The following is a 14,084-nucleotide window of genomic DNA, read 5'->3' on the forward strand; positions in this document are numbered from 1 at the left end:
ATAGGGTGTAATTAAGTACACTGTATAGGGAATAGGGTGTTATTTGGGACTCGACCCAAAAGAACAAGATCTCTATGAGAGGATAGAATCTCACCTGGCAGTCGTCCCCCTTGGTGCGCACCACTCCGCTCATGTACTGCTTGTCCAGGGAGGGGGAGATGCCGAAGCTGTTGCCCATGCAGAGGGTCTCCATGCGGCTGTCTGGGTGGCCGATCTCCACCCCCCCGTTCAGGATCACATACCACAGGTCCAGCTGAGAGGGGGTGGGGGGGGGCCACAATGATGACATAAGCAGCAACGCCAAACACATGACCATCACAACAACAGGAAATGAATGGCTGATTGGCTGGCCTTCATAATAGAGATGCTTTTCTGGACCTTCACCCCAAACAATCATTGGTGCCTGGTATTATAATGTGTCTATGTGGTATACAGAGCTCGAGTGAATAGAACAGGTGCTTCACAAGTGTGTTTTCCAACTTTACGGATCTAGAGAATGTGTTTAGAATAGAACATACCCAAGTCCCATAGAAGACTGCAGACTAAGTGTGAGGTGTGTGAAGAACCCCGCAGGCAGGGAAGTGATCGTCTAAGAGATCCATCGTACCTCCACACTGACTCAGACTGCTGGTCATGGCTTTCAACCATGAAGGCAATAGAGGCTTTTCAGAGTGACTGACAGACTTCTATCACAGGGAAGCATTGTGAAGGAGGGAGATTGAGGAAATGTGATGAGCTTCCTAGACCCCCCCCCCCCCCCCCCCCCCCCCTCTCATTTTTCTTCCTCTGCTCCCTCTCCCCTCATTGTCTCATAGGACTGCTAAGGACGCTGCAGTGCAGTGAAGACTGCCTGATTCATTCTGACCTTCACACCAACCCACTGTGATAGGAGATAGCAACCTGTCTGTCATACTGAACACACAGTCTCGTGTAGCTGTCCCCTGCTTTACACGCCTGTGTATGCGTGTGTGTGTGTAGACGCCTGCTGCCACAGCTGATTGACACAGATCCCATCCACGTGCGCTGAAGAAAGTGGTGAGGCTAGCTGTCATCGAGGCAAAGGGTGGCTACTTTGAAGAATCTCAAATATAAAATATATTTTGATTTGTTGAACTCTTTTTTGGTTACTACATGATACTATTTGTGTTATTTCATAGTGTTGATGTCTTCACTATTATTTAAAAATGCAGAAAATAGTAAAAAGAAAGAAAAACCCTTGAATGAGTAGGTGTGTCCAAACTTTTGACTGGTACTGTGTGTGTTAAGTGTATGGTTGGTACCTCCTGTTTGTCCTGTAGGATGACGGTCCCCGCCTGCTCCACCACCTCAAACACCATGACAGTACACAGGTCCCTTCGCACCGACATGGTCATGTTGGCAAAGGCTGGCAGCTGGTGCATGAACTCCAACAGTTGTTCTGGATGGGGGGAAGAGAGAGAAAGTGAGTAAGAGCGAGAAGGAAGAGAAGGAGAGAGAGCGAGAGAGCAATGGAAAGAAAAGGTGAGGTGTAACAGATTGAGGCAGCATAAAATAGCAGAGGAAGAAATCATGAGGAAAAAGGAGACAGAGTGAGTGGTGTGATCAGCTGTGTAACTGATGAGTGTGTACTGTAGCACCTGCGTCCTACTCTCTCATTACGCCCTGTTACCATGCAGCCTCCAGTCTAGCGGAGTCAAGATCACAGAGTCAAAATACAAGATAAGATCTACCGCTCAGATGTTTTATTTATTTTGAAATGTAATCCCGTGCAACATTAATCTATGAACAACATTACTGTCGCAATGACTTTTGTGCAGTAGGCTATAGGCTCAATACATTATCACCGCATATTGGCTCTCAACGTCCCTCCACTGACACTGACCAAAAAGGGACAGACTTCCAGCTGATGGCGAAACTCGAGTCGCACCTCATTATTTCTGCCTCATGCAGCTGAATCGGGTTCACCTATCGCCAAAAATGTCATATAAATAGGAACGCAAGCCTTTATCTTTGGGTTATTTACAGAAATGTTTGGCGATCGACCAGTCGATGGTGACCTCTGCTCTACTCACACCTCTCCATAGAACAGGGTGACCTGACTCCAGCCACACTAACAACACTCCGTAAAGGGCCCTCCCCTGCCCATCCTTTCATATCTCAGTGGCTCTGCAGCCAGTGCATACTGCCTAACAAGTCAAAAGCTAAGAAGCCTTAAAACCCAGGCATCCCACAGCCCCCCAGCAGGCAGGTCTCTCTCTGGGTCCTCTGATGTGTGGGCAGGCAGCATCCCCTTCCCCCCAGGAGGACCCCTGGTTTGCACCGCTAATGAGGTGGCCTGGCTGATTGCCTGGGCAAAAAATAAAAAGGGGCCTAACTGGGAAGACCTCAGTGTTTATAGAAATGGAGGGAAGGTGTCGGGGGGGGGGGGAGCAACGTTACAGAGAGCTGGTAGTCCATCCACCAAACTACTAGTTGTGAAACAGGGAAGAGACTCAGGGGGTATGCTAATTTGGTACAGAGCAGACCTAACCCACCCTATTAAATTAGTCAAAACAGGAACATTTTACATCTGGCTAGAAATTAATAAGGAAATCTCAACAGATAAAAATGTCCTCATGTGTGCTACCTATATCCCCCCAATAGAATCCCCATACTTGAACGATGACAGCTGCTCCATCTTGGAGGGGGAGATCAACCATTTCCAGGGACATGTGCTAGTCTGTGGTGACCTAAATGCCAGAACTGGACAAGAACCTGACACCCTCAGCACACAGGGGGGCAAAGTCCTACCTGGAGGTAACAGTATTCCCTCCCAAATATGCCCCCTAGACACAACTACGACAACATAAAAAAACCACCAACAAATAAGAGTCACATCTCCTACAACTCTGTTGCACGCTGGGTCTGTACATAGCCAATGGTAGGCTACAGCTCATCTCTTGGCAGTAGTACTGTAGATTACTTTATCACGGACCTCAACCCAGAGACTGTGTTCACAGTCAACACCCCTATCAGATCACAGCAAAACCACAGTCTACCTGAACAGAGCAAGTCAATCATGAGGCATCAAAGCCAAAGGAAATTAATAATATTAAGGAATGCTATAGATGGAAGGAAAGTAGTGTAGAGACCTACCAAAAAACTATATTAGGCAACAACAAATTCAAACCATTTTAGACAACTTCCTGGACAAAACATTTAACTGTCATAGTGAAGGTGTAAACTTAGCAGTATAAATCCTAAACAGTATATTTGACCTTTCAGCTTCTCTATCAAATCTAAAACTCTCAAGCAGACAACCTAAAATTAAAAAAAATTAACAATAATGACAAATCGTTTGATGAAGAAGGCAAAAACCTAAGAAAGAAATGGAGCAATCTATCCAACCAAAAACAGAGACCCAGAAAACCTGAGTCTACACCTTCACTATGGTGAATCACTAAAACAATCCAGAAATACACTACGGAAACAGAAGGAACAACACGTCAGAAATCAGCTCAATGTAATTGAAGAATCCATAGAATCTAACCACTTCTGGGAAAATTGGAAAACTCTAAACAAACAACACAAAAGATATATCTATGCAAAACAGAGATGTGTGGATAAACCACTTCTCCAAAAATGTTTGCTCTATAACAAAGAACAAACAGCAAAAACATATACATGATCAATTACAAATCTTAAAATATGCTATTAAAAAGACTACCAGAACCCACTGGATTCTCCAATTACATTGAATGAACAGGACAAAATACAAACACTCCAACCCAAAAAGGCCTGTTGTGTTGATGGTATCCTACATGAAATGATAAAATAAACAGACCATAAATTACAATTGGCTAAACTAAAACATAATCCTTAGCTCTGATATCTTCCCCAATATTTGGAACCAAGGACTGATCACTTTTGTGGATTGGGGTTGAGACAAATTTGACCCCAATAACTACTGTGAGATATTGGCTTTATACCAAATTACCGTACGACGGAACACGAATTCACCCTGCACACCTTAGGGAGTTTTTCCTAGCCCCAGTGATCCTACATCTGCATTGCTTGCTGTTTGGGGTTTTAGGCTGGGTTTCTGTACAGCACTTTGTGACATTGGCTGATGTTAAAAGGGCTTATAAATGCATTTGATTGGTTGAGTTTGATTAATTGACAAACAAACCAAAACAACAAAAAAAGCTTTAAAAAAGCTCTGACTCAATTTGGCATGGGTCGGCAATACAAATTGATGGAAAGTAGTGTTGAGGGAAAAACATACGACATTATAAAATCCATGTACACAAACAACAAGTGTGAGGTTAAGACATGGATGCAGCTTAAGCACTACCCTTTTCAACATACATACACGTGTGTGTGTGTGTGTGTGTGTGTGTGTGTGTGTGTGTGTGTGTGTGTGTGTGTGTGTGTGTGTGTGTGTGTGTGTGTATATACACACACACACACACACACATATATATATGTGTGTATATATATATATATACAGTTGAAGTCAGAAGATTACATAAACCTTAGCCAAATACATTTAAACTCAGTTTTTCACAATTCCTGACATTTAATCAGAGTAAACATTCCCCGTCTTAGGTCAGTTAGGATCACCACTTTATTTTAAGAATGTGAAATGTCAGAATAATAGTAGAGAGAATGATTTATTTCAGCTTTTATTTCTTTTATCACATTCCCAGTGGGTCAAAAGTTTACATACACTCAATTAGTATTTGGTAGCATTGCCTTTAAATTGCTTAACTTAGGTAAGACGTTTTGAGTAGCCTTCCACAAGCTTCCCACAATAAGTTGGGTGAATTTTGGCACATTCCTCCTGACAGAGCTGGTGTAACCGAGTCAGGTTTGTAGGCCTCCTTGCTCACACACGCTTTTTCAGTTCTGCCCACAAATTGTCTATAGGATTGAGGTCAGTGCTTTGTGACGGCCAGTCAATACCTTGACTTTGTTGTCCTTTAGTTATTTTGCCACAACTTTGGATGTATGCTTGGGGTCATTGTCCATTTGGAAGACCCATTTGCGACCAAGCTTTAACTTCCTGACTGATGTCTTGAGATGTTGCTTCAATATATCCACATAATTTTCCTACCTCATGATGCCATCTATGTTGTGAAGAGCACCAGTCCCTCCTGCAGCAAAGGACCCCCACAACATGATGCTGCCACCCCCGTGCTTCACGGTTGGGATGGTGTTCTTCGGTGTGCAAGCCTCCCCCTTTTTCTTCCAAACATAATGATGGTCATTATGGCCAAACAGTTCTATTTTTGTTTCATCAGACCAGAGGACATTTCTCCAAAAAGAACGATCTTTGTCACAAATATTACTTGTCATGCACAAAGTAGATGTCCTAACCGACTTGCCAGAACTATCGTTTGTTAACAAGAAATTTGTGGAGTTGTTGAAAAACTAGTTTTAATGACTCCAACCTAAGTGTATGTAAACTTTTGACTTCAACTGTATATACACACACATATATATATATATATATACACACGTGTATGTATGTATGTATGCATGTACACACACACATATATATCAACGAATTGGCGAGGGCACTAGAACAGTCTGCAGCACCTGGTCTCACCTTACTAGAATCTGAAGTCAAATGTCTACTGTTTGCTGATAATCTGGTGCTTCTGTCACCAACCAAGGAGCACCTACAGCAGCACCTAGATCTTCTTCACAGATTCTGCCAGATCTGGGCACTGACCGTAAATCTCAGTCAGACAAAAATAATGCTGCTCCAAAAAAGGTCCAGTTGCCAGGACGACAAATACAAATTTAATCTAGACACCGTTGCCCTAGAACACACAAAAAACTATACATACCTCGGCCTAAACATCAGCGCCGCAGTTAACTTCCACAAAGCTGTGAGCGATCTGAGACACAAGGCAAGAAGGGCCTTCTATGCCATCAAAAGGAACATAAAATCTGACATACTTGAATCAGTTATAGAACCCATTGCCCTTGATGGTTATGAGGTCTGGGGTCTGCTCATCAACCAAGAATTCTGCAAAATTATCCTCTGTGTACTGTACAACATAAAACACCAAATAATGCATGCAGAGCAGATTTAGGCCAATACCCGCTAATTATCAAAATCCAGAAAAGAGCCGTTAAATTCTACAACCACTTAAAGGAAGCGATTCACAAACCTTCTATGACAAGGCCATCATCCACAGAGAGATGAGCCTGGAGAAGAGTCCCCTAAGCAAGCAGGTCCATATCTACTGGGTGAAATACCAGTGTGCAATCACAGCAGCAAGATTTGGGACCGGTTGCCACAAGTAGAGGGCAACCAGTGAAAAACAAACACCATTGTATACCCATATTTATTTATTTGACCTTTTGTACTTAAAAACCTCTTGGCGCTAGGGGTCAGTTTTCTTTTCTTTTTTAAAATAACGTTCCCAAGGTAAACAGACTATTTCTCAGGTCCAGATCGTAGAATATGCATATAATTTACAGATTAGGATAGAAAATACTCCAAAGTTTCCAAAACTGTGAAAATATTGTCTGTGAGTATAACAAAACTGATTCTGCAGGCGAAAACCTGAGGAAATCTAACCCGTAAGTGATTTTTTATTTTTATTTTTAATCTGTGTTTCCTTGCCCGTCTTTCTTCCATTTAAAGGGGTATCAACCAGATTCCTTTCCCAATGGCTTCCTCAGGCTGTGACCAGGCTTTAGACATAGTTTCAGGCTGTTATTTTGAAAAATGAGCGAGATTTTTCAAAAGTAGTCAGGTATCCTCTGAATAGTTCCTGTGCGCGAGAGGGGTAGCTCTCCATTTTCTTTCTCTCTTTTATTGAATAGGTTACGGTCCGGTTGAAATATTATCGATTATGTTTGTTAAAAACAACCTGAGGATTGATTATAAAAAACATTTGACATGTTTCTACGAACATTACGGATATTTTTTGAATTTTCGTCGAACGGAACGAGGCTTTGGTTTTCTGAACATAACGCGCAACCCAAATGGCGTTTTTTTGTCATAAAAGTAATATTTATCGAACAAAAAGAACATTTATTGTGTAACTGGGAGTCTCGTGAGTGCAAACATCCGAAGATTATCAAAGGTAAGCGATTCATTTTATTGCTTTTCTGACTTTCGTGACCATGCTAATTTGGGGCTAGCTGTTCTAGCATTGATTGACACACTCACAAAAGCTTGGATTGCTTTCGCTACAAAGCATATTTTCAAAATCTGACACGATAGGTGGATTAACAACAAGCTAAGCTGTGTTTTGGTATATTTCACTTGTGATTGCATGATTATAAATATTTTTTGTAATATTTTGCGCCCTGCAATTCAGCGGTTGTTTAGGAAAATGATCCCGCTAAAGGGATCCGTAGCGCAGAGAAGTTAACTATTTGCACATCGCTACAACACTGTATATAGACATAATATGACATTTGAAATTTCTTTATTTTTTGGAACTTTTTACTATTCATTTTTTATTGTTTATTTCACTTTTGTTTATTCATTTCACTTGCTTTGGCCATGCAAACATATGTTTCCCATACCAATAAAGCCCCTTGTATTGAATTGAAAGAGAGGGTAAAGGGGTATTCAGGGAAAAGGAGGAGCGCACAAGAAGCTCACCAATGTCATCATCGTTGCGGTCCACGGGGTCTTTCTCCAGACACTCCCTGACCAGGTCTCTACCAATCAGGGTGTCTGACGTCCTCTCCAGGTCTTCATCCTCCTCCTCCTCTTCCTCAGAGTCCACCGCTGCCTCCGGGAGCCCGGATAGGTCCACGTCACCCATTTCACTCTCTGTAGCCTGCAGAGGTGACAGATATTGGTTATTCTTTAAACGTAGACCAAAAAAATTAAAAACATAATCCCTAAGAATTATGCATACACGACTAATTATTCACACTACCCATATTTTCCATGCTGTTTGGACAGATGGTTGGAATGAACTGGTGCCGAGGGTTACGGAGTGCTCAGATCAACTGGGATTTGAACCCACTACCCTGAGGTTAAGCGACCAGCTCCCCAGTCACTTTAGAAATATTCAAGGCCATCTGTCTATTCGCTCCTCTAGTACACAGTAACAGACTGAACCTGCCTGCTCTGTTCTACAGTGCTTTCAGGAATGGAAGTGGACAGGATCAAATGGGATGTTTCCTAGATAAGGGATTGATTGGAAGAAGGGAAATGTTACCTGAGAAAGTCTGCCTGTACAGAGACGGTGTGAAACACAGAGAAAGTCTGCCTGTATAGAGACGGTGTGAAACACAGAGAAAGTCTGCCTGTACAGAGACGGTGTGAAACACAGAGAAAGTCTGCCTGTACAGAGACGGTGTGAAACACAGAGAAAGTCTGCCTGTACAGAGACGGTGTGAAACACAGAGAAAGTCTGCCTGTACAGAGACGGTGTGAAACACAGAGAAAGTCTGCCTGTACAGAGACGGTGTGAAACACAGAGAAAGTCTGCCTGTACAGAGACGGTGTGAAACAGAGAGGATCAGTGTCTTTCTCCCCTCATCTCTGGATCCCTTGTTATTTTATCTAGGTGTTAGACGGAGGGCAGCTCTGTTCTTTCAGCGTGTGAGTGAGTGAGTGAGTGAGTGAGTGAGAGAGTGAGAGAGAGAAACAGAGTGAGTGAGTGAGTGAGAGAGTGAGAGAGAGAGAGAGAGAGAGAGAGAGAGAGAGAGAGAGAGAGAGAGAGAGAGAGAGAGAGAGAGAGAGAGCCCATCAAATCACAAAGACAGAGCGAGTGCGAGAGAGCCAGAGCGAGTGCGAGAGAGCCAGAGCGAGCGCGAGAGAGACAGAGCGAGCGCGAGAGAGACAGAGCGAGCGCGAGAGAGACAGAGCGAGCGCGAGAGAGACAGAGCGAGCGCGAGAGAGACAGAGCGAGAGAGACAGAGCGAGCGCGCGAGAGCGAGAGACAGAGCGAGAGAGACAGAGCGAGAGCGAGAGAGACAGAGCGAGAGAGACAGAGCGAGAGAGACAGAGCGAGAGCGAGAGAGACAGAGCGAGAGCGAGAGAGACAGAGCGAGCGCGAGAGAGACAGAGCGAGCGCGAGAGAGACAGAGCGAGCGCGATAGAGACAGAGCCAGAGCGCGAGAGAGACAGAGCCAGAGCGAGCGCGAGAGACAGAGCCAGAGCGAGCGCGAGAGAGACACACACAGAGCCCGAGAGAGAGACACACACAGAGCCCGAGAGAGAGACACACACAGAGCCCGAGAGAAAGACACACACAGAGCCCGAGAGAGAGACACACACAGAGCCCGAGAGAGAGACACACACAGAGCCCGAGAGAGAGACACACACAGAGCCCGAGAGAGAGACACACACAGAGCCCGAGAGAGAGACACACACAGAGCCCGAGAGAGAGACACACACAGAGCCCGAGAGAGAGACACACACAGAGCCCGAGAGAGAGAGACACACAGAGCCCGAGAGAAAGAGACACACAGAGCCCGAGAGAGAGAGACACACAGAGCCCGAGAGAGAGAGACACACAGAGCCCGAGAGAGAGAGACACACAGAGCCCGAGAGAGAGAGACACACAGAGCCCGAGAGAGAGAGACACACAGAGCCCGAGAGAGAGAGACACACAGAGCCCGAGAGAGACACACACAGAGCCCGAGAGAGAGAGACACAGAGCCCGAGAGAGAGAGAGACACAGAGCGCGAGAGACACAGAGCGCGAGAGAGACAGAGAGCGCGAGACACAGAGAGCGAGAGACACAGGGAGCCAACGAGCGACAGAGACGCAGAGAGCCAACGAGCGACAGAGACGCAGAGAGCCAACGAGCGACAGAGACGCAGAGAGCCAACGAGCGACAGAGACGCAGAGAGCCAACGAGCGACAGAGACGCAGAGAGCCAACGAGCGACAGAGACGCAGAGAGCCAACGAGCGACAGAGACGCAGAGAGCCAACGAGAGACAGAGACGCAGAGACAACGAGCGACAGAGAGCCAACGAGCGACAGAGAGCCAACGAGAGACAGAGAGCCAACGAGCGACAGAGAGCCAACGAGCGACAGAGAGCCAACGAGCGACAGAGAGCCAACGAGAGACAGAGAGCCAACGAGAGACAGAGAGCCAACGAGAGACAGAGAGCCAACGAGAGACAGAGAGCCAACGAGAGACAGAGAGCCAACGAGAGACAGAGAGCCAACGAGCGACAGAGAGCCAACGAGAGACAGAGAGCCAACGAGAGACAGAGACACAGAGAGCCAACGAGAGACAGAGACGCAGAGCCAACGAGCGACAGAGAGCCAACGAGCGACAGAGAGCCAACGAGCGACAGAGAGCCAACGAGCGACAGAGAGCCAACGAGCGACAGAGAGCCAACGAGAGACAGAGAGCCAACGAGCGACAGAGAGCCAACGAGAGACAGAGACACAGAGAGCCAACGAGAGACAGAGACGCAGAGCCAACGAGCGACAGAGAGCCAACGAGAGACAGAGAGCCAACGAGAGACAGAGAGCCAACGAGAGACAGAGAGCCAACGAGAGACAGAGAGCCAACGAGAGACAGAGACGCAGAGCCAACGAGCGACAGAGAGCCAACGAGCGACAGAGAGCCAACGAGCGACAGAGAGCCAACGAGCGACAGAGAGCCAACGAGAGACAGAGAGCCAACGAGAGACAGAGAGCCAACGAGCGACAGAGAGCCAACGAGCGACAGAGAGCCAACGAGAGACAGAGAGCCAACGAGAGACAGAGAGCCAACGAGAGACAGAGAGAGAGCCAACGAGAGACAGAGAGCCAACGAGAGACAGAGAGCCAACGAGAGACAGAGAGCCAACGAGAGACAGAGAGCCAACGAGAGACAGAGAGCCAACGAGCGACAGAGAGCCAACGAGCGACAGAGAGCCAACGAGAGACAGAGAGCCAACGAGAGACAGAGAGCCAACGAGAGACAGAGAGCCAACGAGCGACAGAGAGCCAACGAGAGACAGAGAGCCAACGAGAGACAGAGAGCCAACGAGAGACAGAGAGACAACGAGAGACAGAGAGCCAACGAGCGACAGAGAGCCAACGAGCCAACGTGAGACAGAGACACAGAGAGCCAACGAGAGACAGAGAGCCAACGAGAGACAGAGAGCCAACGAGAGACAGAGAGCCAACGAGAGACAGAGAGCCAACGAGAGACAGAGAGCCAACGAGAGACAGAGAGCCAACGAGAGACAGAGAGCCAACGAGCGACAGAGAGCCAACGAGAGACAGAGAGCCAACGAGAGACAGAGAGCCAACGAGAGACAGAGAGCCAACGAGAGACAGAGAGACAGAGAGCCAACGAGCGACAGAGAGCCAACGAGCGACAGAGAGCCAACGAGAGACAGAGAGCCAACGAGAGACAGAGAGCCAACGAGAGACAGAGAGCCAACGAGAGACAGAGAGCCAACGAGCGACAGAGAGCCAACGAGAGACAGAGAGCCAACGTGAGACAGAGACACAGAGAGCCAACGAGAGACAGAGAGCCAACGTGAGACAGAGAGCCAACGAGCGACAGAGAGCCAACGAGCCACAGAGAGCCAACGAGCGACAGAGAGCCAACGAGAGACAGAGACACAGAGAGCCAACGAGCGACAGAGAGCCAACGAGAGACAGAGAGCCAACGAGAGACAGAGAGCCAACGAGAGACAGAGAGCCAACGAGAGACAGAGAGACAGAGAGCCAACGAGCGACAGAGAGCCAACGAGCGACAGAGAGCCAACGAGAGACAGAGAGCCAACGAGAGACAGAGAGACAGAGAGCCAACGAGCGACAGAGAGCCAACGAGCAACAGAGAGCCAACGAGAGACAGAGAGACAATGAGAGAGAGAGAGCCAACGAGAGACAGAGAGACAACGAGAGAGATAGAGAACCATTACTGCTGATATCTCCATGTGGGTTTGGGACCGAGAGTGACACAGAAAGAGGGAGACGTTTTGTGCCCATACAGGTCTCAGATCAGGTCAAATCTAAACTGACAGGGACATCAGTTCCTGGTGGCTGCACAGGGGACTGAGCCAGAGACACCCCATCAAATCACCCAGAGACAGAGAGAGAAGAGATCGAGAAGGGAAGAGAAGAGAGACACTGCAGCCCAGAGTGACTGAGTGGTATGGCAGCTCACCGCTCAGGGCTGGACGAGAGGTCAAGCATTTCAAAAAACACAAGCTGTAAACAAACTCCCCGACTGGCAGCAATAGAAGCTGCTGGACTCAAGTCAACGTACATTTATGGACACAGCTGACTGAGCTCCTCTAAATCAATGACAGGTGACTAGGACTGAGGTCCTGGGAGCAGATCTGTCTGTGCCCTGTGTACCCTGCCCTTTAGCACACAACGCTACAGGAGAGAGGGGCTCTTAGAACCACAGGAAACCCAACTAACACACACTATAATTAGAAACCCTGGATGGATGGATGGGAGGAGAGGACATGTTCCATTGAAGTGGAAAAGCAGGGGGAGAGAGGTGGAGAGAGGGCAGGGAGGAAGGGTGAGGAATGGTATGAGGGCTACATGGAGCGTGGGGAGGGCTGGGTCAGTCGAGCTGGGGAATGGTAACGTCCACACCTTTCCATCCTTCCTCCTTTACAAGCAGGAAAGTCATGGAGCATTGACTGACTTCAAAGTTATACAGTATTGAGAGAACAAAAGGCTCGGAGCATTACTGAAACAGAACAATGGAACTTCAAAGCTTTGGAAAGGTGAGGTTATAAGTATACTACGTCAGCTCAGTTTGTAAATGGTGAAATAGTGTTGAGGCTACCTGGTAGATGTCTGAAAGGCTACTGCTCCCCGAGTCGCTGGTGATACTGCATCCGGATTGGCTGGGCGGCACGTGGCTCCCCTGGCTGTGGGGTTGGTCTGTAAGGTGCATCTTGTTTAGGTCTCCAGGAAGCTGCTCAGACACACACAGGAAGAGAGAAGGACGGCTGTTAATATCACAGGACACACACGCACGGCACGCGGGTGAACACACACTGTAGACAGACACACACTGTAGACACACACACACTGTAGACAGACACACACTGTAGACAGACACACACTGTAGACACACACACACTGTAGACAGACACACACTGTAGACACACACACACTGTAGACACACACACACTGTAGACACACACACACTGTAGACAGACACACACTGTAGACAGACACACACTGTAGACACACACACACTGTAGACAGACACACACTGTAGACAGACACACACTGTAGACAGACACACACTGTAGACACACACACACTGTAGACAGACACACACTGTAGACACACACACACTGTAGACACACACACACACTGTAGACAGACACACACTGTAGACACACACACACTGTAGACAGACACACACTGTAGACAGACACACACTGTAGACAGACACACACTGTAGACACACACACACTGTAGACAGACACACAGAGAGAGAGAGAGAGACACAAGCGATCATCAACTAGATTCAGCAGAGGGAAGATTTGTTTCATGAGCGGATGGTCGGAACATAATGACTAATAATTTGTAGACTGCAAGAAGCCTAAACAGATATGTTTGCTAAAAGAATAATTTCAGAATGTGGTATGTGTATACGATGACGTCGTGTCTCTACTATGTGTGGGAAGATTTCTTCAAATAAAATCACTTGGAGCCCATTTCCTGCTGTTTATTTTTTTAACAGGCTTTTATGTCCAACAATGAAATTCAACACAACAATAAATAAATAAATAAATACAGTGTACTTGGAAAGTATTCACACCCTTTTACTTTCCCCCCTATTATGTTACAGCCTTATTCTAAAATGGATTGAATAAATAAAAATCCTCCTCAAACTACATGTAAATAAGTATTCAGACCCTTTGTTATGCGACTCGAAGTTGAGCTCAGGTGAATCCTGTTTCCATTGATCATCCTTGAGTTGTTTCTACAACTTGATTAGAGTCCACCTGTAGTAAATTCAGTTGACTGGACATGATTTGGAAAGGCACACACCTGTCTATATAAGGTCCCACAGTCGACCGTGCACATCAGAGCAAAAACCAAGCCATGACGTCGAAGGAATTGTCCATAGAGCTCCGAGACAGGATTCTGTCGAGGCACAGTTCTGGGGAAAGACACCAAAACATTTCTGCAGCATTGAAGGTC

The 14,084-nt window shown here is 46.7% G+C and overlaps 1 protein-coding gene across 1 annotated transcript in view; it reads right to left on the reverse strand.

The window, feature by feature from the left end:
• LOC120056867 (rap guanine nucleotide exchange factor 6-like) overlaps positions 1 to 14,084 on the reverse strand; it is a 181,424-nt gene that overhangs the window by 49,006 nt on the left and 118,334 nt on the right. The window contains exons 7-10 of the mRNA XM_039005122.1: positions 12,709 to 12,840; positions 7,592 to 7,772; positions 1,281 to 1,417; positions 95 to 253 (exon numbers count right to left, since the gene is read on the reverse strand). Coding sequence (XP_038861050.1) covers positions 95 to 253; positions 1,281 to 1,417; positions 7,592 to 7,772; positions 12,709 to 12,840 — 609 coding nt within the window. The remainder of the gene's footprint in view (positions 1 to 94; positions 254 to 1,280; positions 1,418 to 7,591; positions 7,773 to 12,708; positions 12,841 to 14,084) is intronic.

This window comes from Salvelinus namaycush, chromosome 12 (assembly GCF_016432855.1).
Source record: "Salvelinus namaycush isolate Seneca chromosome 12, SaNama_1.0, whole genome shotgun sequence".
NCBI classification, from domain to species: domain Eukaryota; kingdom Metazoa; phylum Chordata; class Actinopteri; order Salmoniformes; family Salmonidae; genus Salvelinus; species Salvelinus namaycush.